The sequence below is a fragment of the Pantherophis guttatus genome, chromosome 1 (assembly GCF_059756535.1).
Source record: "Pantherophis guttatus breed Tessera chromosome 1, ASM5975653v1, whole genome shotgun sequence".
Lineage (NCBI taxonomy): Eukaryota > Metazoa > Chordata > Lepidosauria > Squamata > Colubridae > Pantherophis > Pantherophis guttatus.
In genome coordinates, this window is record NC_142063.1 from 318,462,265 (window position 1) to 318,489,990 (window position 27,726).

Below are 27,726 nucleotides of genomic sequence, written 5' to 3' on the forward strand. Positions count from 1 at the left end.
CCTCCTTAGCTACATCCCACGCAGATTGTACTGAACTGGGCATTGGCAGCTGTTCGCCCACCCACTTGCAAACACAGCTCTTTGAATTTGCATGATAATCTTAACACCAACTCAGCCAGTTAACCAGCTGCCAGAAGGTGCAGGAGCAGCAAATCTGTCCTGGAAGCTGCCAGATGGAGACTACCCTTGGAGAGAACTTTCTTCATTTATGAAACTACTGGTTGGATTCCTTAACAGGGGTTTCCCAGCTGTGGAGGAAAAAAGCAGCTCAGTGAAAGATCAATGAATTATATGCACGGCTCAGGTTCTACCTTTAACATTTCTATTTTCTTTAAAAAATAATTTTATTGAAGATAAATTGAAGATATTATATATGGGGATAAAACTAATGCAAACTATAAAAAAAAGTGCAAGAAAAAAGAAAAATGAAAAACAAGATGTTTAAAAGGAGAAAGAAAAAACTAACTTCCACTTTCTTCCCAGCAAGTATAAGCAATTTTAACAATTTATTAACATCTCTTAAAATACAACTGTCTTTTTTATGTCTCACCCAATTCTTTATAAATGTGTCTTTAAAGCTTCACGTTCCATCCTAATCAGTAAATGTTCTTGAAGGCTTACCAGAAATAAACTTGATCTAATAAATCCATTTGAATTCCTTCCACTTGCTCCCAATAATCTTTAGTTCTTTAGAGTCCAAACTCCTGGTTTCTTTTCATTTTCTCTTTGTCTTTCTCACAAAATCACTGACAACCTTAACAAATCCATTTTGTAAATCAAATACAAAAAGGTTATCCATAACCATTCTGATCTTTAACAAGTCCCTGTTGAAAATCCCATATAGAAAGGTTATCCAAATCATTTTTCTGGCCTATTATTTGTATGTCTTTTTTAGTTATTAGAACTTCAGTTGATTTCATTTGTATATTCAATACAGGTAGTCCTCGATTAAAGCAGTTCATTTAATGACTGTCTGAAGTTACAACAGTTCATTTAATAATCGTTTGAAGTTGAAAAAAGTGACAGATGACCATTTTTCACACTGATGACCATTGCAGCATCCTCATGGTCACATGACCAACATTCAGATGCTTGGCAACTGGTTCATATTTATGATGGTTGCAGTGTCTCAGGGTCATGTGATCCCTCTTTGCGACCTTCTGACAATCAAAGTCAATGGGGAAGCCAGATTTGGTTAACAGCCATTTTACTTTGTTACTACAGGAGTGGCCAAAATTGTGGAAACCTTTTGGGAAAAGTGTATTTTCTAAAAGTAGCAAATAACACCAGTTTTTTGGGGAGTAGTACCATAAAATTATATATCAATGAAAAGATAATTTAATCAAGAATGTAATGCAATAACTTCTATGAAGGATTTGCTATTAGAATAGCAGTTACTGTATAAAGAAGAAAAGTGAAACACGTAGAAAAAACGAGATATACAAATATCACCATGTCAGTTAATACTTAGTTGGGTAACCTTTAGTATGAATTATGGACTTATAATGTCTTCCCATGGAGTGAACCAAGTCTTTTAGTTCTGCAGCTGTTATAATGTGAAACCAAGATTGAATGATTGCTTCTATTAACTGGGTTTTATTGCTTGGTCACTTCTGACTAACAAGTTTTTTTAGTTGGCTCCATAGATTTTCAATTGGGTTAAGGTCTGGGCTATCCCCAGGCCATTCCAGCAGTGGAATATGATTATCTTGAAACTCCAAAAAAAAAAAAAAAGTGGTGTTATTAGCCATCAAACCTCAAAAATACACTTTTCCCAAAAGGTTTCCACAATTTTTGCCACTACTGTAACAACTGCAATTATTCAGTTAACAACTGTGGTGAGAAAGATTGTAAAATGGGGCAAAATTTACTTAACTGTCACACTCAGCAACATAAATGTTTGGCTCAATTGTGGTCACAAGTTGGGAACTACCTGTATTTTGGCATTTTCCATACCCTTTTTTTAGTTTATCACTTTTAAGTACATATTAATTTCAGTTGTGTTCAGCAAAACTTCTTCCACTTCCACAGCATGATCTAGTCTATCAATAATGTCAGTGATCCTTAAAACTAATTTCTTAATTAATTGTTCTCAATATTTCTCAATGTATCCTTTCTGGTGCCCTAGAATGTCCAGTCTTCAAAGCCTCATCATGTTTTTTTCTTCCAAATGCAAAAACAGGAATAGTTTCCCCAGGAAGGATGCTTATAATCATTTTCCTAAATTTTATTAAATCATTCTGAACTCTTGGTCCATTATAACTTTTGAAAATCAACACTCTAATCACCTATTTGCTGTTAATTCTAAAAACAAATACATCCTTAAATATATCATTATAAGTTCTTTCATACTGGATTGAAGGAAACTCAGCCAATGAAGTCCATAAATGTCCTTATATTTTTAATTTTAAAAAGCAATAAAAATTAATTCCAAAGTGATTAAGAAATGAGAAAGGAGTGAATTTTGCATCCTTAAAGGCTACATTATGACTATGAGCTTTGATGTAATCCCTCAACTCCTAGCCACGTGACGCACAAGCTGACTGCAAAAATGTCGGTTCCTGCAGTTTACTTAGGAGGAACACCTTTCTGGAGTTCATGTGAGCGATCTCACAATGTCTCTATTTTCCAGAGAGATTTTGTCTGTCTGTATCTGGCCACAGATTTCAGCCATTATGTCATCCATAATGTTTTTTCAGGCATGTCTTCAGCTTACCATATTCTCACCAGAAGTCAGGATTTTTAACATTTCCAGATGCTATCACATTTAATATTTCCAGATCCTAGCAACCAATGTCCATTTCTCTCTGACACTCCCCCACAAAAGAAAATTGGCCAGCATGTAGTGTAGATTAGATGAATCAAAGTTCTGACTTAATAAGAAACAATTATCTATTCTTCATTCCTGAACTCTCTTCCCTGAAATAGTTGGCATCCATAGATGGAGGACAAGAAGAAGAGGAAAAAAGAGCTTTCCATTCATTCTCCAAGGCATCACAGTCACAGATAAATGGGTTTCCATACCATGTTACACTTATATTCCATAAGCATTTGAACCTTCAATGGCATATAACAGTGAAAATCACATAGCAAAATAACAATTTGAATAAAATCCAACAAAACAAATGAAAGAAGAATAAATCTCACTGTACTTAGATGTAGTTGCTTAGACCCACTTATGGAATGAAACAATTCACCATGGCCAACTCACTGAAGCCAATTCGCCATGGCCAAGCTGCTGCGGGACAACTCACCACAGGATTCACTTAGTTCCTTTTATTTTTATTGACCACGTTTTCGTCAAAATTACTTTATCTCTTGTATCAAAGGAAGTCATTTCTTCCAGGTGCGATTCAAGGTGTTGGTTACCACCTTTAAAGCGCTCCATGGCTTAGGACCAGGATATATACGAGACTGCCTTCTGCCATCGACAGCCTCCCACCAACCAATTTGCTCCCACAGAGAGGGGCTCCTCAGAGTGCCGTCAGCCAAACAATGTCGACTGGCGATGCCCATGGGGAGAGCCTTCTCTGTGGGGGCACCAGCCCTCTGGAATCAGCTGCCCCTAGATGTGTGTATGATTCCCGACCTGCGCACCTTTCGCCGTGCCCTGAAGACCCTCTTGTTTCAACAAGCCGGGCTAGCCTAACATGAATATGAATTTTAATGGGTGCATGTTAGTTTTTAATTTGTGGGCCAAATTTTGGTATATTTGATTTTAAGGGTTTTTAAATTTTGTAAATTTTATGTGTTTTAATATGGCTGTACACCACCCTGAGTCCTCAGGAGAAGGGCGGTATAGAAGTCTAATAAAAGTAAAGTAAAAGTAAAGTAAAGTAAAGACTACCAGCTTTTGTAATGCTTTGATGACTAATAAAAGGAACTAATTCCACGTTGAGGTATCCCATGGCAATTTGGCTGTGGCAAGTTGGCTGTGGTGAATTGGCTGCTGTGAGTTGTCCTAGATGCCATCCCAATTTAAATTGTACATCTCTCTCTCCCTCTCCCTCTCCCCCCTCTCATTTATGTACTATCCATCTCATCAGAGACTATTCTGTTTAGCTACTTCATGCATTCAATGAAGTGAGCCACAACACTGAAGTGAGTAAGTTTGATTTACCAGAGTGATTTTAATGGTCACATCTGATTCCAGAAGCAATCTGAATGGAAACATTGATTTTAACTGAACTGAACTTACTCCATACTTTGTATTCTTTCTCATAGTGCAGAAGGTACCATTTCAGAGCAATTGACGTGGACATGCATTCGGGAAGCATGAGTGAAAGAATGAGACCCTACTTTTGTCACATGTTCTTTCTTCTCCAAATCCAGTCTTGATGGTTTACATTATTTTTCATTGGGTGATGAAACCAAAGCCAGGCAAGGACATGCAGTAAATAGAGCTTCAGAGATGGATATGTCTTTACTTCTATGATTGGGAACAACTTTGCAAAGTGTAGCTAAGAAGAAATTCTCCCCAATTATTCCATGCTATGATTTAAAAAAACTATAGCTTTGATGAACAAAGGTCAGGATTTTTTGGGTTCTGATTCATACTGTTTTTCTGTGGTTGTATAAAAGTCTTCAAGGGTAGACTGAAGGTATTCAAATGTCGGTCGTTCTTCTGGGTTGTCCTTCCAACATTTTAACATAATTGCGTAGAGATTAGAGGGGCACGATTCTGGACAAGGTATCCGGTAGCCCTGTTCTATATGCATGATAACATCATGATTCATCATATCTATTGGGAAGAAAAGGAAAGATAAACTATGTAATGCACAGGTAGCTCTTGATTTACAATGGACCAAAATTATATATTATTCATACATGCATTTGGAATTCTGAAACAACTGTTTTGAGTTCTTGGTGGCTCAAGTCTTTAATCTTGCACAATGTGTTTTCCAAATGTGTTCAAAAGTAAGATTTTCTAAGCAGGAAGCATTAACGTTTAAGTGTGTTTGTGTGTTGATGGTGATAGTTACAGTTATTTATTAAGTTCTCCTATTCCTGTTTTCCTTTCAGCTTTGCAAATGCATGCATATCCCACCTGTTTCATGAAAAAAAAGTGCCAATGAATCCCTTAAAAATAAAGACTAAGAACCTGATGAAATCAAACGCAATCACATTTGAATTAGTAAACAAGCCATTTGAAGTGCACCTGAAGCAGAGGAGGGTTTCAGCAGGTTCTGACCAGTTCTGGAGAACCGGTAGTGGAAATTTTGAGTAGTTCATAGAACCGGTAGTAAAAATTCTGACTGGCCCCGCCCCCATCTATTCTCTGCCTCCCAAGTCTCAGCTGATTGGGAGGAAATGGGGATTTTGCAGTAACCTTCCTCTGGATTGGGGTGGGAATGGAGATTTTACAGTATCCTTCCCCTGCCATGCCCACCAAGCCACGTCCACCAAGCCATGCCATGCCCACCAAGCCATAGAACCAATAGTAAAAAATTTTGAAACCCACCACTGATCTGAAGGCAATTGAAGTATATTTTAAGCCAGTGGTTAAGGCATCAGGCTAGAAAGCTGAAGACTATTGATTCTAGTCCCACCTTAGTCATGAAAGCCAGCTGGAGACCTTGGACTAGTTACTCTCTTCTAGTCCAACTCACCTTATAGGTTTACAAATAAATAAATAAAATATACAATGATGAAAAGCTGTCTAGTACTGGGCTGAACAATTAACCTAACAATAACCCTTTTCAGCTTTTACCCATAGTGGAGGAATCAGAGAGAAGCATCGGTTCAAAGCAGTGAAGGGTGTTAGATTGCCGCCTGCCTTACCTGGATAGGGAGTCTGCCCATAGGTAACAATTTCAGTGAGAAGAATTCCAAAGGACCAGACATCAGATTTGATTGTGAAAAGTCCATAGTTAATTGCTTCTGGTGCTGTCCATTTGATAGGAAATTTGGCACCTGCCATTAAAGAAGTCATTTAAAATGAAAACCTCATAGCATAATTTGGTTCTGAATATCTATTTTGAGTTTCTTTGCTTAAACTGGATAAGATATTCTAAGGTGTGGGAGTATGAACAAGAACATAAATATACCAGATCAGGAACACTTGACCAGCTCACTGATACTGATTACTACAGTACACTGAAAAGAAAAGATGTGAAGAAGTTCAGCACTGAAAGCGAGTCTAGTACAATTTATTTATGCATTGGGCAATTTAGTGCAGCCAATATATCAGAGCCAGTTCAGTGCATTGGTTAAGGCATCAGGCTAGAAACCAGAAGAGTGTGAGTTCTAGTCCTGCGTTAGACACAAAGCCAATCCCTCTCTCTCAGACCTAGGAAGGACACAATGACAAATCACCATACCAGATAAAATTTAGGCGTTAAGGCTATGTTTTGAGCTTACACGCACTAGATTTTGCATATCTCAATTCTAGCCAAAAATCACTTCTCAAGTAATATTTTAGGTCTACAAGAAGGAAAGTAGGTACAGTGTGTCAGATAAAGGAGGATATGTTCTCTTTTCAAGGTCAGCTATTTCAAATCCTATGCATAGGAGAATCGTCAGGCTAGGCAATATCTGATTTTATTTATTATTTTATACAGTGTATTTGACTATTACTTCTCATGTACTAGATATCTAAGCAGTATATAATTTATTTATTTATTTATTGGTTCAATTTATATGCCGCCCTTTTCTGGAGACTCAGGGCGGCTTACAATGCGTTAAGCAATAGCCTTCATACTTTTGTATATACCTGCTTAGTAGGGCTTTCGGGGGGCCCCCAAGCGGTGTTATTTTTTATACAAAGTCAGCTTATTGCCCCCAAATCTGGGTCCTCATTTTACCTACCTTGGAAGGATGGAAGGCTGAGTCAACTTTGAGCCTGGTGAGATTTGAACTCGCATTAATTGCAGGCAGCTGGCAGCTAAGTGCTACTTAACAGCACTTTAGTCCACTGCTCCACCAAGGCTCTTATATTTAATTTAATTTAATTTAATTTCCAATTTATATACCGCCCTTCTCCCTGAGGACTCAGGGCGGTGTACAGCCAAGATAAAAAACATAGAATACAAATATTAAAACATTTAAAAATATATATAAATTTTGGCCCGAAAGTTAAGAATCACAAACTAATTAAAAGAATTTAAAAATTTCTTCTAAGCCAACCCGGCTTGCTGAAAAAGATAGGTTTTCAGGGAACGACGGAAGGCATTGAGGTCATGGATTCTTCTTATCTCCGGGGGCAACTGATTCCAGAGGGTGGGAGCCCCCACAGAGAAGGCCCTCCCCCTGGGGGCCACCAGCCTACATTGTTTGGCTGATGGCACCCTGAGGAGGCCCTCTCTGTGGGAGCGCACGGGTCGATGGGAGGTCGTCGGTAGCAGCAGGCGGTCTCGGAGATAGCTAGGCCCTATGCCATGGAGCGCTATATAATAATGATGATGGCTAGGCTAGGTTGGTTGTTGTTAGTTGAGAAGTCATGTCTGACCCATCGCAACCCCATGGACAAAGTTCCTCCAGGCTTTCCTGTCCTCTGCCATCCAGCCACTTCATTCTCCGTCATCCCTTTCTTCTTTTGCCCTCAATCTTTCCCAGCATTAGACTCTTCTCCAGTGAGTCCTTCCTTCTTATTAGATGGCCAAAGTATTTGAGTTTCATCTTCAGGATCTGGCCTTCTAAAGAGCAGTCAGAGTTGATCTCCTCTAGGACTGACCGGTTTGATCACCTTGCAGTCCAAGGGACTCAGAGGAGTCTTCTCCAGCACCATAGTTCAAAGGCCTCAATTCTTTGATGCTCAGCCTTTCTTATGGTCAACTTTCACAGCCATACATTGCAACTGGGAAAACCATAGTGTTGACTATACACACTTTTGTTGGCAGGGTGATGTCTCTGCTTTTTAGTAAGCTATCTAGATTTATCATGTGATCCAAGCTGGAATACAGACTTAATACAAAACCAGGCCTTGTGGCTCAGCTTAAGATAAAGGGAGAGAACTGAAGGACATATAGGAGATAATGAGAAGTACAAGAAAATTAGCTGTGCGTGAGTTTGTATATTAGAAAGTTCCAGAATGAATGAATGGATGAATTTGGGGACTAGAATAAAATAGTCCTTTATTTATGCGTATGTGTGTGTTTATTTATTTACGATTGCAACAGACAGCATTCTTTTGTAGACTGTTTAAAGTGGCATAAACGTCAGTTACATTGCTAAGGGCACAGAGCGTAGATTACGGAAATACCACTCAGGTAATAATCCTTGTGCAGAAAAAAAGCAAATCTTTTACCTCCAGACTTTTCTTGTTCAGTGGAATATGACCTGCAATTCTATCTCTTTTACCACAAAGTTTCACTAACCTTCCTGTGCAAGGTATTCATTCTCTATGAGTCTAGCCAGACCAAAATCAGCAACTTTGCAACAAAGGGAGTCTGAGACCAGAATGTTGGCTGCCCTGAGGTCTCTGTGGATGAAGTTCATTCTTTCAATATATGCCATCCCTTCAGCAATCTAGGAAAAATAAAGTCAACAGTGAACATATCTGGTGTTGAAATGATTCAAAGGTTGTCTTGCTCAATGAGCAAGAGAAGAGTTTCTGGGTTTGGTGAGGGTTTCTCACTAACGTGCATTTTTGACTGCCATTTTCCTTAACAGATCCATTTGGGAAAAACACTTTAAACAATGGAAAATTGAATAAGAGTGAATTCCAAAACAGAAAAAGCCTTTTGGCTTTGCTTGCTGCTTCTGGAAATGAAATCCTGGTCATTTTTTTGCTCTTGCTAAGCCAGGCATCTTATTGAAAGATGCAATCCCAGATCTTCTGCCAGCAAACAGAGCTGTATAGCCCTGATGTTCTACTCACCCTTATGGCTTTTTATTTTTATTTTTTTAACTAAAGGGACACTACATTTTTTATTCCATACAGATTTGTTAAAGGTTTTTTTTCACACGGTTTCAAAAAGGATATGAAAACATATTTTCCACAACTATGTCATATGCTTAAGTTGATTTGCTTTTCGTTCAAATGCTGCTCACCTCAGTGGAAAATGGAGCGCCCAGAAGAGTGCTATTTCCTGTCCTGATCTCAATGTGATAAAGGTTGCAGTCTGGTTTCCTCTCAATGTACTAGTGAGGCTGACCACAGGACCAAGTGCACATTGATAGCCTTCTAATTTTAACTTTTGCGTAGAAATAAGGAGTGATCGCTGGGTGTGCCTGGGGCCTATTTACACAAATAACACTGTTGTGATGACATTCGCTATTAGACATACATTTGGTGGTCAGTTGCTGCTGTGTTCATTATGCAGGTAAACAATTTGAAATAAATATTTCAATCCATATGTGCTTTATATTCACAGAAAGAACTCAAAAAAGTATTTTACAGGCTTCTTCTGCATTCAGTCTTTACTACAACATTGTCAGGAATGTCCGGCTTTGAAACAGTGATCTCTCCATGACCATTTGATGAGTGTCATGGTAGGGTAGGCAGAGTCACCTTATCGAGGAGATGGGAGGCATGTAAATTTAATATATAAAATTGAGCCTGAATCTTCAAATATGATGTAATAGCCAGGAAACCTCTTTTTTGGGCTCACAGTCATTTTCCCTCAGAGATTATCTGCTGGAATTTACATCTCAGGATCAGGAAAATAGCTTCTCTGTGTCTCTTTTTATTATTTCTGCTTTTTCTTTCGTCTCTCAGGTGTATCCCTTCAACACATTTTTTTCCCCTTTGTCCTCCACTACTCCTTCACATTCTCTCATTTTAACTCTCTTGGTAACACCTTCCATTTCTTTTTCTCTACCATCTAATCTATATGTCAATCACTTCTGCTTTGGACTATTCCCCATTTGCATCTAATCATATCAGAAACATCCCATGGCATCATCTTTGCTTTTTCATGTCCTCAAGATGTTGCATTCAACTTCAGCTCTTCCATGAGATGCCCTTAAATTCTTCCTAATTGTATCAGTGTTTTCTCCTTAAGCCAAGAGCAACATGTGGTGGTTTCAAGTTATGTCAAATCTGATATGCTTTGCTGCCCATCATGTTGACAGTATAGGGGATCGATCTAGTGTCTTGTACCATTTCATATCTGTGCTCACCTGCTTCCTTCCCTTCAGTTCCTAAGCACTTCCCTTAAGCAACTGAGCTCTCCTCTCCTCACCTCTCCTCTCCTCTCCTCTCCTCTCCTCTCCTCTCCTCTCCTCCCCTCCCCTCCCCTCCCCTCCCCTCCCTTCCCTTCCCTTCCCTTCCCCTCCCCTCCCCTCCCCTTCTTTCCTCTCTGTCTGCAGCCTTTATGCATCTCTGTGTTACTTTTTTCCCCTGTTCTCCCACACATATCTTTTTATTTTCTTTTGAAAAAAGTTAGATTGACAGTGATTGGGGATTCTATTGTTATATAATTGCTAGGTTGAGAAAATACCAAGACTTTGTACCATTAGAGTATTAAATAATTTACCTGAGCGGAGAAATCTATCAGTTTTGCAAGAGACAGATTCTTCCCTTGATTGGTGCTCAAGAAATCAAGCAGGCTTCCTGTCCAAAAATAAAAACAACAATAAAAATATAAGGACATTTTTGGTTGAAATAAATATTCATAAAGGTGGATGTGATAATACTGTATTAGTCAGTTTTCAGTTGGTATTTGGGTTCAGCTTTAGGCTGTGATTCTTGACAAGGGATGAGACTCATACCACTTAATTAGTGATTTTTTTTAAAAAAATCAGATTTTAAGTGATTTTGTAATGGTTGCATTATCATATCATTAGATTTGGAATTGACCTCTTAGAATACTTTTCAATTTGTTGATTCTTCAATAAAATTTTGTGTATATATGCAAATAGATTTACTATCAGTGTAGCCTGCCTATGGCTACATAGGATTGGATTAGCTAATTATATTGTCAACATTACTCAATGTTGGGATTACTCAATCCCTACTTGAGAAATGGCTGGAACTTTAAATGCATTAAAAGAAGAAAGAATAATTCAAATTTGGTTTCAGTATGGTCAGTTGCAAGCTAGATGGAAAGAAGATCAGAGAATTGGTATCATGCAGAATGAGGAAAATTTGGTAAAACAAATTAGAGACCAAGGTCAAATGCATATAAAAAGATTATCTAATGTATTGATAGAAATAGATTCAGAAACGGAATTAGTTAAGGATTGTATGATAAAATGGGCACAAAACATTCAGGAACCAATAATGATGGAAACTTGGGAAAAAATATGGGTTAGAAATGTAAAATTTACGCAAGCACAAAATTTAAGAGAAAATTTTTATAAAATGTTCTATAGATGGCATTTAGATCCTAAAAAGTTGGCTTGTATGTATCCAAATTTACAATCTAAGTGTTGGAGATGTGATTGTGAAGATGCCACTTATTATCATATATAGTGGACTTGTAAAAAAGTTAAAGCATTTTGGATTGAAATATGGTGGATTATCCAAAATATTCTTAAAAAGAAGATAAAGTTTACTCCACAATTGTTTTTGCTGGGTATAATTACAGATTGTACGGTTATAGAGACTAAATTGATTTTAAATTTAATAACTGCAGCTAGACTTTTGGTGGCGCAATATTGGAAGAAGGAAGATTTGCCTACCATTGAAGAATGGACATTAAAAGTAGCGAATCTGGCAGAAATGGCGAAGATTTCAGCATTTTTGAAAGATCACTCACAAGAAAGATATATATCGGAATGGAGAAGATGGATTGATTATATTCAAAACAAATATCGGACTAAAAAGTATCAAATAGCTTATGAATGAATAGAAAAATTAGGAGTATTTATATCTAGTTAAGTAAAAGGGGAGTTAAAGTGTGAAGGGGGGATAGGAATCCTTAGTTAATTAGCTTAGTTTAGCATATAATTGTTAATTGTTATACCCTGTATTTTGTTCTGGGAAGTTCAGGGGGAGTGGGGGGGGGGTAAGGAAGGGATGGGGGGGATGGGGAAATACTTGTAAAAAAAGTATTTTTTCTTCTTTTTGTAAAACTCTGTAATAAAAAAAAAGAGAGAGAGAAATGGCTGGAGGAAGAAAAAAAAAGACAAAAAAAAAAAAAAAAGACTAAATGCTTCCCCCAAAATGGGGCTCTATTAACAACAGAGTCCCTGTACCCAAAATATGAACAAAGGTAAGGATGGAAGAATTACAGCCATGTTGTCTTCATGGCAATTTCCACTTTGCAACAATAGCATACAGACTTACTTCGATAGTTGCTTGTACTGTGAACCTGTGAACCTGTGTTGAAAGAGCAGGGAAAATAGACTGCTCCAAATATTTGAGGCTCATTAAGCAAATCACAAACACTTGGGAAAAAATGCCCCTTAATCAGATTTGGCCTGCTTAGTTCATAACTATAGCACTGATATAGTTAGAATGATCCATTAGAATGATTAACAAGACTTACCGTTGGCCATATATTCTGTTACAATATAAATTGGCTGCTGGGTCACCACAGCATGCAATCGAACCAACTTGTTATGCTGAAGTCTCTTCATCAAGTTGGCTTCAGCCAAAAAGGCATCGGGGGCCATGCTTCCTTCTTTTAACGTCTTGACTGCAACCTTCACATTGTTCTTGTAATAACCTGCAAAAGGGGTGGATGGAAATTAATAATAATAATAATAATAATAATAATAATAATAATAATAATAATAATAATAATAATAATAATTTTATTTCTATACCGCCCTTCTCCCGAAGGACTCAGGGCGGTGTACAGCCTATTTAAAAACAGAATCAACATCAATTTAAAATAATTTAAAAATATTAAATAAATTTGGCTTAATTTAAAACCCCAAAAATTTAAAACATCCAATTTAAAATTATGTTGCTGACCCAGCCTGGCAGAACAACAGGGTCTTGAGTGCGCAGCGAAATACCCGGAGGTCAGAAATCTTACGAATTTCCAGGGGCAGTTCATTCCACAGGGCTGGGGCTCCCACAGAGAAGGCCGTCTCCCTGGGTGTCGCCAGCCGACATGACTTGGCCGATGGCACCCTGAGGAGACCCTCTCTGTGGGAGCGGACTGGTCGGTGGGAGGCTATCGGTGGCAGAAGACGGTCTCGAAGGTACCCGGGTCCTGTGCCATGGAACGCTTTAAAGGTGGTGACCAACACCTTGAATTGCACCCGGAAGACCACTGGGAGCCAGTGCAGCTCGCGCAGGAGGGGTGTCACGTGGGCGCAACGGGTTGCACCCATAACCACCCATGTGGCCGCATTCTGGACCAGTTAGAGCCTCTGAGTGCTCTTCAAGGGGAGCCCCATGTAGAGAGCATTACAATAGTGCAACCGGGAGGTAACAAGGGGGTGAGTGACTGTGCGCAGGGCGTCCCGGTCCAGAAAGGGCTGCAACTGGCGAATCAGGCGAACCTGATAAAAGGCCCCACTTGCCACAGCTGTCATATGCTCTTCTAAAGACAGCCGTGCGTCCAGGAGGACACCCAGATTGCGAGCCTGTGGGGGGCAAAGATTCACCCCCAATAGTCAGCGATGGCACCTGCTGACTATATCGGGACGCCGGAAGCCACAACCACTCGGTCTTGGAAGGATTGAGTCTGAGCCTGTTCCTCCCCATCCAGACCCGCACGGCCTCCAGGCAGCGAGACATCACATCAAGGGCATCGTTGGGGTGGTCTGGGGTGGAGATGTACAGCTGAGTGTCGTCAGCGTACAGATGACACTTCACCCCAAAACCACGGATGATCTCACCCAGCGGCTTCACATAAATGTTGAACAGGAGGGGTGAGAGGACCGACCCTTGCGGCACTCCCCATGCAAGATGCCTCGAGGTCGACCTCTGTCCCCCTGCCAACACAAACTGCGAGCGGTAGGAGAGGAAGAAGGAGAACCACCGCAGAATGGTGCCCCCCATTCCTAACCCCTTCAACCGCTGCAGCATGATACCATGGTCGATGGTATCAAAAGCCGCTGAGAGATCTAATAGGACTAGGACAGAGGAGCAACCCCTGTCCCGAGCCCTCCAGAGATCATCCACCAACGCGACCAATGCCATTTCTGTGCTGCACCCCTGCCTGAAGCCCGACTGGCATGGATAGAATGACTATCAGGTAATATTCTATAAAACATAATTAGGTTTGTGGGCAAATGGTGGCTCTCAGACCTAAAATCAGCAGCCCCCAGAACATTCCAAGTCTGCCCAGCCACCTTTTGGGAGCAAACCACTGAATAAGAGCATCAAAATTTCCATCACGTTTTCATAGGAAACAAAAGAAAAACGGGAGAAGAGAAAGGTCTTTTTAAACCATGGAATCATAAACTCCCCCATACAAGAGGAGACCCTGTTGACCACATTTTCCTCATTAAGAACTTTTCTTTTCAATGTACTGTATGGCAAGAATTTGGAAGCAAGGATGTGACCATTTATCAGGCCAGACTGCTTATTATTTTAGCATAGCTATATCTATCATGACTGGCTGTGGCTGATCAGGATTTTACCCACCAACCGCTGTCTGATTGTTTTTTCTTTAACTAAAAATACCAAGGATTGAAACTAGATCCTTAATTTTATTTGCTTGTTAGATTTAGATCAAGAAATTGAGGATGTTTTATTTAAGAAACACAACTCTGGCTGGCTCAGAACAGTTGTATGAAACAAAGCAACATAAAAACAATACAATCAAAAAGCAATTCAAGCAAAAATAGAAATAATTCTTTGCTACAAGCTCCAACCTCAGCTTCTCTCAGTGTTGGTGGAATATCTGGAAGGCCTGATCTGGTAGCATTATTTTAACGTTCTTAAATGGATTGCATTTAAATATCATAATTTTGCCATTTTTGTAAGCACTTTATAAAGTTGAAACCAAATGGAAACCTAAGATTTCCATACAGTACATTACTTCCTCTTCACATTGCCAGAGCCTTCAACTGAAAGGCAAGAGCTCATACTGTATATGGAGTGGGCAGTACCAAACTTTTTTCTTTCTCTTTTAGTTAGATATTTTTGAGAAAGAGTAGAAGTAAAAGGAGGAGGAACAAAATATCAATGAGTAAATAAAGGATTTCATAAAGTCATGGAGGTTACAGTATCAGTCTTAACTTACCCATCCACACCTCACCAAACTGGCCTGCTCCCAGTTTCTTGATGAGTTTTATGGTGTCTCGTGGGATTTCCCATTCATCAGCAGCCCAGGGTATTTCTGGAGTCAGAGACTTGCATGGATATCTTAGCCTCTGACACAAACCATTATCATTATCTGTGCAGGATGACACAAAGAGGAAGCAGGACAAACCAAAGGTAAATTTCAGAGAATGAGATAACAAAAAGCAGTTGGACAGTTCCCTATAGTTTTGAGGTTGGAAAAATCATCTCTGTCCCCAAATTAAGGAAGAAGAGAACTTTCAGGTCTCTTTCCTGAAGGTAGGGAAAGAATTGAGACAAGCAGAGATTTTCACATTTTGCTTCATCACTTAGCCCTCTAAAACTTTTGATCCTTTTATAACATTAATAGTAGAACCGTGATACCCAAACACTATGCAATGGGAGGAAATGCATCAAATGCATGAAATCATCATCATCATCATCATCATCATCATCATCATCATCATCATCATCATGAGAGTTCACTTGCTCTGTGCTGCATATCAAGGGAATAGGAATTATTCAAATCTGCTGTTCTATGGTGACCTTACTCATGCAGGTAGGATGTGTAGGTGAAAAATACTAATGCAAACTAGTAGTCCTCTCGGTTTTGTCCTCACTGCAGTCTTTGAAATTAACAAACAATATGTTTGGGACAGCACTGATGGATTTCCATTTCCTCCACCTTTGAGAGAAGTGGCAGGGGTAAATTTTGGGAGCACAAGATAAAGTAAAAAATAATCTGGTATCTGGAAAAACAAATCTAAGGCAGAATTCAGTACAAGATGACAACTGCAGTATTCTTGGACTATAATTCTATACATGGGCTTTTACTGCATATAAAGTTTGGGTTTCTCTTAAAATAAGAAGTTAACATTTAAGTCTGGGTTTGATTTGCTAATCAAGGATAGATTTCTTAGGTTAGGCAAAATTACTGCAATTTCCTGTTCTGAGTTATAGTTCATATTATATTTATGACTTAATTAGGTAGATCTAAACTACAGTCAGCTTTTTAAACTGAATTTTATTTAATTTAATGTTCCATTTATCTTTTTTCTATTTTATTTCCTTGATTGTACTTTTAAATATCTAATCAAAATCAATTTAAAAAATAATAACATTGATACTTTTTTTTTCTCATATGCTTACATTGGCCATCTCAACTCTTGGATCTTCATTGACTTTGGACAATCTGAACTGACTTGTGTTGCAAACTGTTCTGCTTTCTTCATATGTTACAAAGAACCCACAGAACTTAAGCTAAATTGTTCTGCTCCTATGGAACATTCTCTGCTTTATGTCTTATTAAATATGAATCTGACAGATGTCAGAAGTATTCTTACCGGAATAATGCTTGACAAGCTTTTGCAAAGAAGAAAATGTAATCCAGGGGCAGATGTAGTATCCACCTTGGTCCATAGTGAAGATTTTATAATGCTTAACAATATCTCCTTGACAGATGATGTCTCTAACAGAAAGTGAAAATGCACCTGGAAAAAGAAAAAAAGGAGGGATTATTTATTAGTGATTAAATTGTGCCATCAGAAGGAACAGTCTATCATAGATAAGGGAGCTATTCCATCCAACATGTACCTTCCAGGGCAGCAAATCTCAGAATTCCCAGTACTTGCAGCATTCTGGGAAGTGAAGTGTCAACTTGTCTGAAGGGTGCCAGACTGGAGGAAAGTACTTTTGAACTTTTAGCAACATGGATCTGATTTCATGTGACTAGGGACAAAGCACTGAACAATGAAAAGGAGACCAGATAACTGTTAAATTCTTCTGAACCCTGATTCCTCTGTACAATCCAAAGGTATATCCTTCTTTGTATCATTTAATGTGAATATTCAGTTAATCACTGCTAGTCTGAGATGGATAGAGGCAGAGAATCCCTCTACTCCTGACCATTTCCATTTTGTCTCTCTTTGCAAAGCAACATATTCTATGGTCAATCAATCAATATATCAATTGATCAGAATAGAGCTGGAATGAACCTTGGAGGTCTTCTAGTCCAACCCCCTGCTCAAGCAGGAGACCCTATACCATTTCAGACAAGTGACTATCCAGTCTTTCCTTTAAAATCTTCAGTGATGAAGCACCTACAACTTCTAATGGCAAGATGTTCCACTGGTTAATTGTCCCCACTATTAGGAAGTTTCTCCTTAGTTCTAAGTTGCTTCTCTCCTTGATTAGTTTCTATCCATTGTTTCTTGTCCTACCCTCTGATGCTTTGGAAAATAAGTTGACCCTCTCTTTTTTGTGGCAGCCCCTCAAATATTGGAATACTGCTATCATGTGTCATCCCCCCCCCCCAGTCCTTCTTTTCTCTAGACTAGCTAAACCCAAATCCTGCAAGTGAGCTCTCCTCCCCTTGAAGTTGTGGGAAGAGATTAACTGACCATTTCTCCGCGTTTCCAGCGAGGGCGGCTGACTTGGGATGAAATGCGGAGAAACGCTTGGCGAAGCAACTGCCTTTTCCTCTCTGACTTCTGTTGGCAGAGAAAAGGAAGAGGCAGAGGTGGTGGCGGCAGCAGAAGGCAAGGGGCCAATTGCAGCCGGTGTGGTTACCCAGTGGGGTCCCTTCGCGTGGCTCACTTCAGCGCCGCCAAACACACACACACCTTCGAAGCCTTCGAGAGGCTTCAGAGGCCAAGGTTTTTTTTTTCTTTTCCCCCTCCTGCAGCTGCTTCGAGGGCTTTGCGGCGTGGAGGATGCCCTCCTGCAGCTGCTTCAAGGGCTTTGCACCGCCTCCCAAGGTTTGGGGACAGAAGCAGGGCACGTTAAAGAAAGGTGAAAGGGAAGCAGGGTGGGGGTGGATAGCAAGCTGGCCATGGGGACACTGGGAAGGCAGCGTGGAAGGCAGGCAAGCATGGCAGGGCTTCGGGGAAGTAATTAAGCTGCTAGCTCACTTCCCCACAGCCGGGTGGCCCTGCCATGCTTGCCTGCCTTCCCAGCGGTCCCCGTGGCCAGGCCCACTTGCCTGCCTTCACAAGCTGGTCTCAGAGACACTGGGAAGGCCACGTGGAAGGCAGGGAAGCATGGCAGGGCTACGGGCTGCGGGGAAGGGAGTAGGGGAGGCAGGCTGGGATGGTGGGGGGGGCAGGGGCAGCTAGGTAGGCCACGACTCGCAGGCTTACCTGGCAGGCACAGTGCTTCAGGCGCAGTACTTCAGGCAGGCAAGCTGCAAGCGAGGACCCACACAGTATAAGTGAGGAGTGACTGGGTGGAGGGGGCGGGGTGAGCGAGCATTGGGCAGCTGGGGTGAGCGAGCGTACCAGTTCGGGGGCATGGCCAGGCAGCAATTACTAACGGTTCTCTGAACCAGCCCAAATTACCGCTACCGGTCCTCGCGAACCGGGGAGAACCAATAGCAACCCACCACTGTATAGTACCCACATCAAGAGTTTTGGGGCAGATCTCTCTCCCTCCCCCTAAGGCTCCCCCACACATGCATGTTAGTCATTTCCAGCTCTAGCGGCAGTGCTCATCACTGTTTCTAAGCCGAAGAGATAGTGCTTTCCAAAGACATCTCCGTAGTCATGTGGCCGGCATGACTAAATGCTAAAGGCGCATGGAACACTGTTACTTTCCCACCAAAAGTGGTATCTATTTTTCTACTTGCATTTTTATATGCTTTCGAACTGCTAGGTTGGCAGAAGCTGGGACAAGTAATGGTTCACTCTGTTATGTGGTGCTAGGGATTCGAATCACTGAACTACCAACCTTCTGATCGACAAGCTCAGCATCTTAGCCACTAAGCCACCATGTCCCTTCTTCCTCCCCCTACCATCCCGCTAATACTGCCTGGAAGAAAAGAGGAGAACCACTATAGCAGAATGTCCATCATTCCTAATCCTTATAGATGGTCCTGAATGACATTATGATAGAATGCATCAAAACCACTAAGAAATCAGAGAAAGCTAAGACAGTCGCATCATCCCTGATCTGGTCTACCAGAAATCACCAACAAGCTTGATCAATGATGTTTCTGTATTATTTTCCTGTATGAAACTGAACTAAAAAGGATTTAGATAATTTTCTCCAGAGCCATTTGGACCCACCACCAAACCTTCTTCTCAACAACCTTTCCTAGAAAGAAAAGATTGGAGATTGGATGAAAATTATTTAGAACTCTTGGGTTCAGTGACAACATTTTGAGGAGGGACGTACCATCACCTTCAAAAAAGGCGGGACCACTGACTCTGTCCTATTACTGTATATACCCAATCAAATGTCATCTGCTGGCTTGTGGGAGAAGCAAAATTGAATAAACAGTTGCTTGGGTTTCTGTGTCAAAATCTTCAAGAATGACAGATTCAAACTTAACCCAGCTAATTACAGAAGGCCTTGGTTCAGTTATCTCAATAGGAGGTTCGCATGATCCCCGACCTACATACCTTTTGCCGTGCCCTTAAGACTCTTTTGTTCCAACAGGCTGGGCTGGCTTAGAAAATGAATTTTAAATTGAGTGTTTGTAGCTTTTAACATAAGGGCCAAATTTATATATTTATTTTGTTTTTTTAAATTTTGTGAGTATATGTTTGTTTTAATATGGCTGTACATCGCCCTGAGTCCTTCGGGAGAAGGGCAGTATAGAAGTTTAATAAACTATAACTATAACTTACCTGCAACACTTTCGCTTTCCCTTATCAAAAATGAGCCTATATTGTTGCCAGGCATCATTAATAAACGTTCAGCATCTTTTCTGTTAAGGCCTTTAAAAAACCATCTGAAAAAGAAAGAACAAGTTTTTAATACAATGATTCCAACTAAAACAGTTTTTTTCAGACTTGGCAACTTCAAATTGGCTGGGGAATTTTGAGAATTGACATTCACACATCTTAAAAATGTCAAGTGTGAAAAACACTGATATTGATCAATGATTTTTTTTTTTTTAAAGCCTGGAAATTCAGAAAATTGCAAATTATAATTGTTTTCCCCTAGCTTTTCACTAAGTTTTATAGTGAATTCAGAAGTTCAAAGGTGTTATTTAATGCTATGTAATTTTAACAATTTATTTTTATATGTTTTGTATTGAAATGTTTAAACTTAACAAACAATTGCACTGATTTGTTCAGAGGAATATATTAAATGATTCCTCAACATTTTTTTAATTAACAGCTTCCTCTTTGCTTTCATTTTTATTTCACTTTTGCTTCCCTGTGTTTGTCCTTTAAATTTGTAGTTGTATAGCTCACACACATTTTTCTGGCATAAACTGTATTAAGCTAAGTGAAGATGCATACAGTAAATATGCATATGATTGCTTTTGTTAATTGGTCCCTGTCCCTTATAGGGTCAACTACATTCCTGAATCAGCCATTAAGAATGCAGAACTTGTGGGTGAAAGTTTATTTTCTTCCTTGCCAACAGACCAGTTCATCTTATCATTTTCTACTGCTAGTTTTTTGTGATGTCAACTGTATACTTTGGGGAAAAACTCAAATGAAACCAATGAGCATAACAATATTCATTGTCCTCATTGCAAGGAAACAAACCAGTATGAAGCTACTAAGTAAGGGAACAAAAAAAAAAAGAAATATTAGGTTATATTCATTAATTAAAAAATAATTATACGTGTCTTATTAAAAGAAGACTTGAATAATAATTATTTCATTTTTTTGCCCAACAATTTAGCTAACTCCATAGGAAGCTGTCCAGGAAATGGACCAGCCTGATGGTGGAGGCCTACCAGCTGACCTCAGTCCAACCTGGTGGGTCTCCTGCCAACAATATGGCTTCTTGCCTTGATCAGTCCTTCTTTCTTAGCACCTCCATCCACCCACTCCTGCTCTCCATGGTGGGCACTGCTTCCGACATACCCTTAGCATTCATGGGAGCAGTAAAAAGGTCAATATCTTTGGGGGGGGGGCTGGGACTTCCTGAGAAAGTGAAGGAGGATGGGACTGGGTCTAGGTCTGGATACCTCATCAGAAGGACCTTTGCTGGCCAAGGAATGGGAAAAAGAGTGAACAGAGGAAGCATACACACAAACATATATGCATATAAACATGCACACATGGACATGATAATTGCTTGTATAAAGATCATGATGGCAAGAAACAGGCTTAAATATCACCTAGAATTTCCACAAGATATCAGAGATAAATTCTTTGCATGCATCACAAAATTATAAAGAGCTCTCTATCTCTCAGCTTCCCAGCTTTCTCAGACTTACTCTTCTTCTTCCAGGCTGTTGATGTAGACAACGAAATTGCTAGGAATGTAGCCCTGCTTTCCAGTAGTAAGGGATTTTGCTACCCACCACTCCCCTTCACTGTGAACAAAATACAAAAATAGTAAACAAACAAACAAACAAACAAACAAAATAGATTGAATAAAGAATTAAGTTCTTTTAATCCACTTTAAATAGGATAGCAATAGCACTTAAACTTATATACCACTTCACAGTGCTTTACAGCCCTCTCTAAATGGTTTATAGAGTCATCATATTACCACCCAACAATCTGGGCCCTCATTTTATTGACCTCAGAAGGATGGAAGTCTAAGTCTAAGAAATTTTAAATTTTAAACTGATTTTAAATTGGAATTGTTTTAATTACGGCCAAAATATTTAATTATTTTAAACAGTTTTTAGATTTTGTATGTCTTGTTTTTACTTTGGCTGTTCACCGCCCTGAGTCCTATATTGGAGAAGGGCGGTATAGAAATTTAAACAAATAAATAAAATAAATAAATAAGTCAACCTTGAGCCAGTGGGAATTGAACTGCTGGCAGTCAGCAGAATTAGCAGCAATACTGCTTTTTAACCACTGTGCCACCATGGCTCTTGCTTCAAGAAATTAGTAAAAGACTCATAAATGTTCCTCTCCAAGGAAATCGTTAGTAAAAGGTGAAAGATTTATACAATCTGACAAGAAACAAGAGTATGTTCCAGGTCAGATGCAGATGAACAAAGCAAGCATAATACAGGAGTTTTCTTTCTGTTCTGAGAAGTATTTGAGAAGTATTTTTCTGCAACTGATGACAAAAGAAATATTGGGGCATGATGAAATCAGTCAAAAACTGATAAGTGTACCTACCTGCAGAAGACTTCAAACTTCTCTCCTACAGTCAAAGGCAGATCTCGATCACTCATAGAGACGAAATCATATTGTGCTATTACATATTTCTTCCCTATAGCATGAGACAAACAGAAACACTGATTGGGTCTAGAGTAAAATATAAATAAGAACTGGGTGAATGGCTCAAAGTGTCAGTTAAATCAGGAGGGCTTTCACCTATTCCTTATTAGACAAAGCCAGAGTATAGTCTTTTAATAATAGTTTTCACTTGGCTATAACATTCCGGAAACCAGTCCTTATATAGCTAGTTCCAAGGAAATCCAGTAGTGGTTTAGTTCCTGTTTGCTTCCAGAGCAATTTACTGTCATAAATTTTAAAAGCAATCAAAATTATTTAAAAGAAAAATAATAATAAAAGGAGTAATTACCCTACAGTGTTTCTTTGCTGGGACCAGCAACAGCTATGAAATATTAATTCTAGACAAGCTAATAAGATATTACCAGTCAGCAATCTTATAAAGAGGCATGATTGAGAGCATTTTAACAAACTGCATCACTGTTTGGTTTGGTGGCTGTAGTGCCTCAAAGAGAAAGTCCATGCAGAGAGTGGTAAGGACAGCAGAGAATATTATAGGAAGCCTGTTTCCTGTTATTCAGGATACTGCTTAGAAAAGCTATGTGCTTAGAGCTCAAAGCATTATTAGAGACTCAACACATCCACTTTACGGTCTGTTTCTGTTGCTCCCCTCTGGGAGGAGGTTTCAAAGTATTTCTAGCAGGACTACCAGGCGCGTGTACTTCCGAACCGATAAGGAAGGTAAGTAGATTTCACCCCTGAGGAGGAATCCCTAGTCAGTAATTTCAGAATATTTGGATTTAGTTAGATCAGGGCAGGAATGGGTATCCTATGACCTTCCAAACAAAAACTTCAACTTTGCCATAATTGACTTTACTTGCTGGGACTGCTGGGTGTTGGAGGGAGTGGTGGGATTCAGCCAGTTCGCACCACTTCAGGAGAACCGGTTGTTAACTTTCTGAGCAGTTTGGCAAACTGGTTGTTGGAAGAAATCATTAGGGCAGAGAACCGGTTGTCAAATTACTTGAATCCCACCACTGGTTGGAGGCCTACAGGCTACCAATCTCTATAGTAAGATACAAAAACACTGAGAAACAATTAAGATGTGAGAGAGATTCCAATCATATGGGACAGCTACAAGTAAAGGCCTGAAGGATTCTGGGCAAATGATCATAATCTGAGATGCAGTATACCAGGTTATAAAAGGTACAATGGAATCAGTTTAATGCATGCTAAAGTGGCTTCTCTCCATGCTTTTGCCTTCCTCAACCAAATGTTCTCTATGTTGGGGATTATTATGTTCTGCTTTCTATTGTCATATTCGTTGTCTTTATATTTATTAAGAATTTAACATAAAGTAAGAGACAAATAGAAAAAAAGAAAGAAAAAAGAAAGAAAGAAAGAAAGAGAAACTAAATGTATGAAATATAATGACTTTTGATCTTCTCTTCTTTTCAACATATAATTGCAGTTTTCTAATCCTTCCTCCTCTTGAATTTATTTATTTATTTATTTATTTATTTATTTATTTATTTATTTATTTATTTATTTTATTTTATTTTATTTTATTTTATTTCTATACCGCCCTTCTCCCAAAGGACTCAGGGCGGTGTACAGCCTAATTAAAAATACAAAGACAGACAATATTTAAAAATAATTGAAATTATTATATAGTAGGCCCAATTTATAAAACCCCGAATTTAAAAACCCAATTTAAAACCAATTAAAATCTTTATATTGATAGCCCAGCCTGGCGGAACAACATGGTTTTGAGGGCACAGCGAAATACACGGAGATCAGAGATTTTGCGAATTTCTGGGGCAGGGGCTCATTCCAAAGGGCAGGGGCTCCCACAGAGAAGGCCCTCCCCCTGGGTGTTGCCAGCCAACATAATTTGGCTGATGACACCCTGAGGAGACCCTCTCTGTGGGAGCGGACTGGCCGGTGGGAGGCTACTGGTAGCAGAAGACGGTCTCAAAGGTACCCCGAATTAGTGAGTTATATTCTTAAGTATGACCCGACATGAGATGAGACAGTGACAGCCACATCGTCATAAGCATAAATTCTGTCTTTTTAGTTGTAATTGTTCAATATAGACTTGATCCCATTAAACTTGATTTCCCTCCTACTCCTGCTCCACAATAAAGGAGAAAAAAATGGTTTTATAGTTTGAGCACTTGCTGGTTAATTAATGGATGGTGAACAAGTTATTTTTCTAAATATAGGCACTCATGAGACAGATACTTCTAAATCTCACTTTGTCTGACCTTTTCAAATAAAAACCCTTGCAAGCTTCTCCTTTTCAATGCAAAGTCACATGTCTCTGGAACAATATATACGTAGCTCTGTGAGAACAGAGCTGGGTATTTCTTGTTTTGGATTTAGGGACAGAATCAGGTCATTTTGCAAGCCAAAATATTAAATAGGGGAAGGAGGAAACTTTGATGTTAAGCTCACCATCATTTTGCAAACAAAAGTAGAAGTATTCACATATTTCCCTATGAGAAGTTCACTTTTCCTTCCCTTAACCCATAGTACATGTTGCTAATGATATTTTTAACTTGTCTGTCGGTTGTATATTCAGTTTCTCTAGAAAACCATTTATTAAACTTTTCCATTTTTCAAAAATATATTTCATAAGAAGCCAAATTCTGGAATTATTTTCATATTGGAGCAAATACCCATAACTCAAAGGCATTGTTCTTAACTTTGTTCCTAACTCTGATTTACCTTTTTTATTTATTTATTTTTATATTTTATTGTAAACCACCCAGAGTCATTTAAGTGAGATGGGAAATGTAGAAGGGTATAGATATATTAATAAGTAAAATTGTTCTTATTTCTCTTTTTTATTTAAATGTTATTATGTGTTATTTTATTTGTGCAATTGTTGTTGACATCATTAAGCATCATCTGGCAAGAATCCACAATAAATATTCAGAAACAAAGACATAAATCCTTTTTACCTTTACCAAGTTGGTCAGCAGAAGTGATGGATAAATTCTTGCCCTTTGGAAGAAATTAAAAAGAGAAGCCAAGCATTACTTAATTGCATTGAAATTGGATGTCAAGGATACATTTGTATATAATTCTATTACCAAATGTTGTCCTGGGAGCAAAATTCAGCCTGCTGAGAATTTGCTCATTTCAGTTAATAGGAGAAGCCATCTGTTTATCTGGAGAGAGCAAACTGGGCCCCTTTGGAGTTGACTGAATTACAGCTTCCAGCATTCCTCACTTCTGACCAGGTTAGAAGGAGCTGATGGAAGTTGATGTTTAATAACAACTGGAAGATTACCATTTCTTCCCTCTTGAAATATTACATGTATGCTGAAATTTAGCCAGGATCAGCAAACAACCATTTCAAACAGAAACTTTTACATTACTTACCAGTAATGTAAGGATGGGAAGATACCAGTAGAACTCAATTTACAACCAAAATTGGGGCCCACATTTCTAAGCATTAATTAAGTAACATTTCCAACACTTGCTAAATGAATCACTGCAGGTGCTGAATTAGTAACATGGTTCTTAAGTGAATCTGGCTTCCCCATTGACTTTGCTTGTCAGAAAGGTGATCACATGATCCCAGGATACTGTAACTGCCATAAATATGAGTCAGCTTCCAAGCATCTGAATTTTGATCAAGGGAGCATGTTGTATACAACATGCAACAGTTGTAAATGTGAAAAATAGTCATAAGTCATATTTTTCAGTTCTGTTGTAACTTAGAATGGCCACTAAATAAACTGTTATAAGTTGAGGACTACCAGCATTATTAAAATTAATTCATTAGCCTTAGCTGTCTAGCCAGTGGTAAAGGGAAGATAGGTATATCTGGACATCTGGTCATATTATCTTTGCATTTCAGATTTCCTGGCTACAATTTCCTTTAATTCCAGGGATGTTCAGAAATAACAGACATTTTAATCAACTTTCTGGACTCACATTTTTACCATCATAGTATGACACCGATATCCTGATTTTTGCGTACTATGTTGAAACTGTGAGTCCAGTTACCGTATTTTGGATACCAACTGAAGCTGAAGGAATAGTAATAAAAAATTGATCGGATTAAAATTTTGGCTGCTTCTGAATACCATTTGACAGAGGCTAATTTCTTTCCTGCCTCTAGGGCATCCTGGAGGCACCTGTTTGATTAATATGATCAAACTGCTGGATTAGATGGAACTTTGATCAAGCCCAGCAGGGACTATACCTGAAATGAATGCTAAATGTTAGCTGAATAATTGAGAAGTATAATGAGAAATCTTTCTAGAGGAAATGAGGTGAAATTCATAGCTGATGGATGGAGATTAAGGTTGATAGCCAGATGGAGAATTTTTTTATTTTTGGAAACTGGACTCAGCTTCTCAAACATATCCATCTGATTGCTAGAATGCTTTGCCTGGGTGCAGAATTTTAGTTCTTAAATTACTCTTTCTTGAAGATCAAAACTTACCGGTGGTGCAGGTGGTGGAACTTTCCTTTTCATGGCTGTCTGAGGTTTGTGTCTATATAGAGAATTATTCCTTTCTTTCCTGCTTCTCAGGTTTCTGCTTTCACATAGTCCCATTCTGTCTCTGAAATAAATGCAAGCAGGACTGGCTTTAAACATTTAAACATGTGATTTCATGTCAATTCAAATGGGATCATTTTATGAATGCCTTTGGTTATGCTTATGGTATGAGTATTTTTCAGGATTGGAATGTCCCCCAATATTTTAAACATGGGTTAGATGATAAGACACTATTAATTTAGTAATACTATTTTAGTCCTGCATAAAAGCAGCACCAAATAACCCTGTTGAGTTTGCAGCTCTTTAGCTAAGTTTGAGGAATGACTGGAAGATGTTCATGTATCAGTTTTCTTTGGACAGTCTAGTTAAAGGTTATGAACTTAGATGAGCTGTGGTATAATGACAGCAACAATATGACAATAGCCATTCATAACCTGCTTTTTAATATAAATATTGTCAGACTGATTCATATCACAAATCTGATGAAATAAAAAGGTTAATGAGTACCACTTGTTTTAAAGGTGCTGAGTTTGTCAGCTGGAGAGCTGACAGCCTGGGTTGGAGACCCAGAACTCCATGCAAAGGGGTGAGCTCCCGTTACTTGCCCCAGCTCCTGCCCAGCTAGCAGTTAGAAAACATGAAAATGCAAGTAGATAAATAGGTACCACTTCGGTGGGAAGGTAATGGTGTTCCGTGCATCTTTGAGATATGGCCATGCTGGCCACATGACACGGAAATTGTCTTCAGACAATGCTGGCTTCCTCAGTCAAGAAACAGATGAGCAACGTGTGTTAGACCTGGATACAACTGACAGGGAAATCTTTACCTTCTTTTAAAACTTGTTTTAGTCACTGAACACATGCTTATTTGTTTGTATTCAAATGTGTTCTTTTTCAGCTGAAAGAAAAGATTCTAAAATGTCAGAGTTTTAGATTTAAACACAGTGAATGTTCCAATCTTGCTCTTTTTCCCCCTTTTCTTCTGCTGCTAATTATCAAATGTAGAGAAATGGGACTGAGCTCATTACGTATTACCTA

At 39.0% G+C, this 27,726-nt stretch overlaps 1 protein-coding gene and 1 non-coding gene across 2 annotated transcripts; both read right to left on the reverse strand.

Moving 5' to 3' along the window:
• Positions 1-2,388: 2,388 nt before the first annotated feature.
• BLK (BLK proto-oncogene, Src family tyrosine kinase) lies at positions 2,389-27,320 on the reverse strand. Its single transcript, XM_034421326.3, has 12 exons — positions 26,633-27,320; positions 25,137-25,179; positions 22,114-22,207; positions 21,249-21,347; positions 19,696-19,799; positions 16,414-16,560; positions 15,033-15,185; positions 12,375-12,554; positions 10,419-10,495; positions 8,316-8,466; positions 5,782-5,913; positions 2,389-4,741 (listed from the first exon to the last, which is right to left on the reverse strand). Exons 1-12 carry the CDS (start codon positions 26,786-26,788, stop codon positions 4,530-4,532), a joined length of 1,548 nt encoding a protein of 515 aa, XP_034277217.2. The 5' UTR covers positions 26,789-27,320; the 3' UTR covers positions 2,389-4,529.
• LOC117667790 (U5 spliceosomal RNA) lies at positions 21,851-21,961 on the reverse strand. Its single transcript, XR_004592144.1, has one exon. It is a non-coding gene; the product is annotated as a U5 spliceosomal RNA (small nuclear RNA).
• Positions 27,321-27,726: the final 406 nt, after the last annotated feature.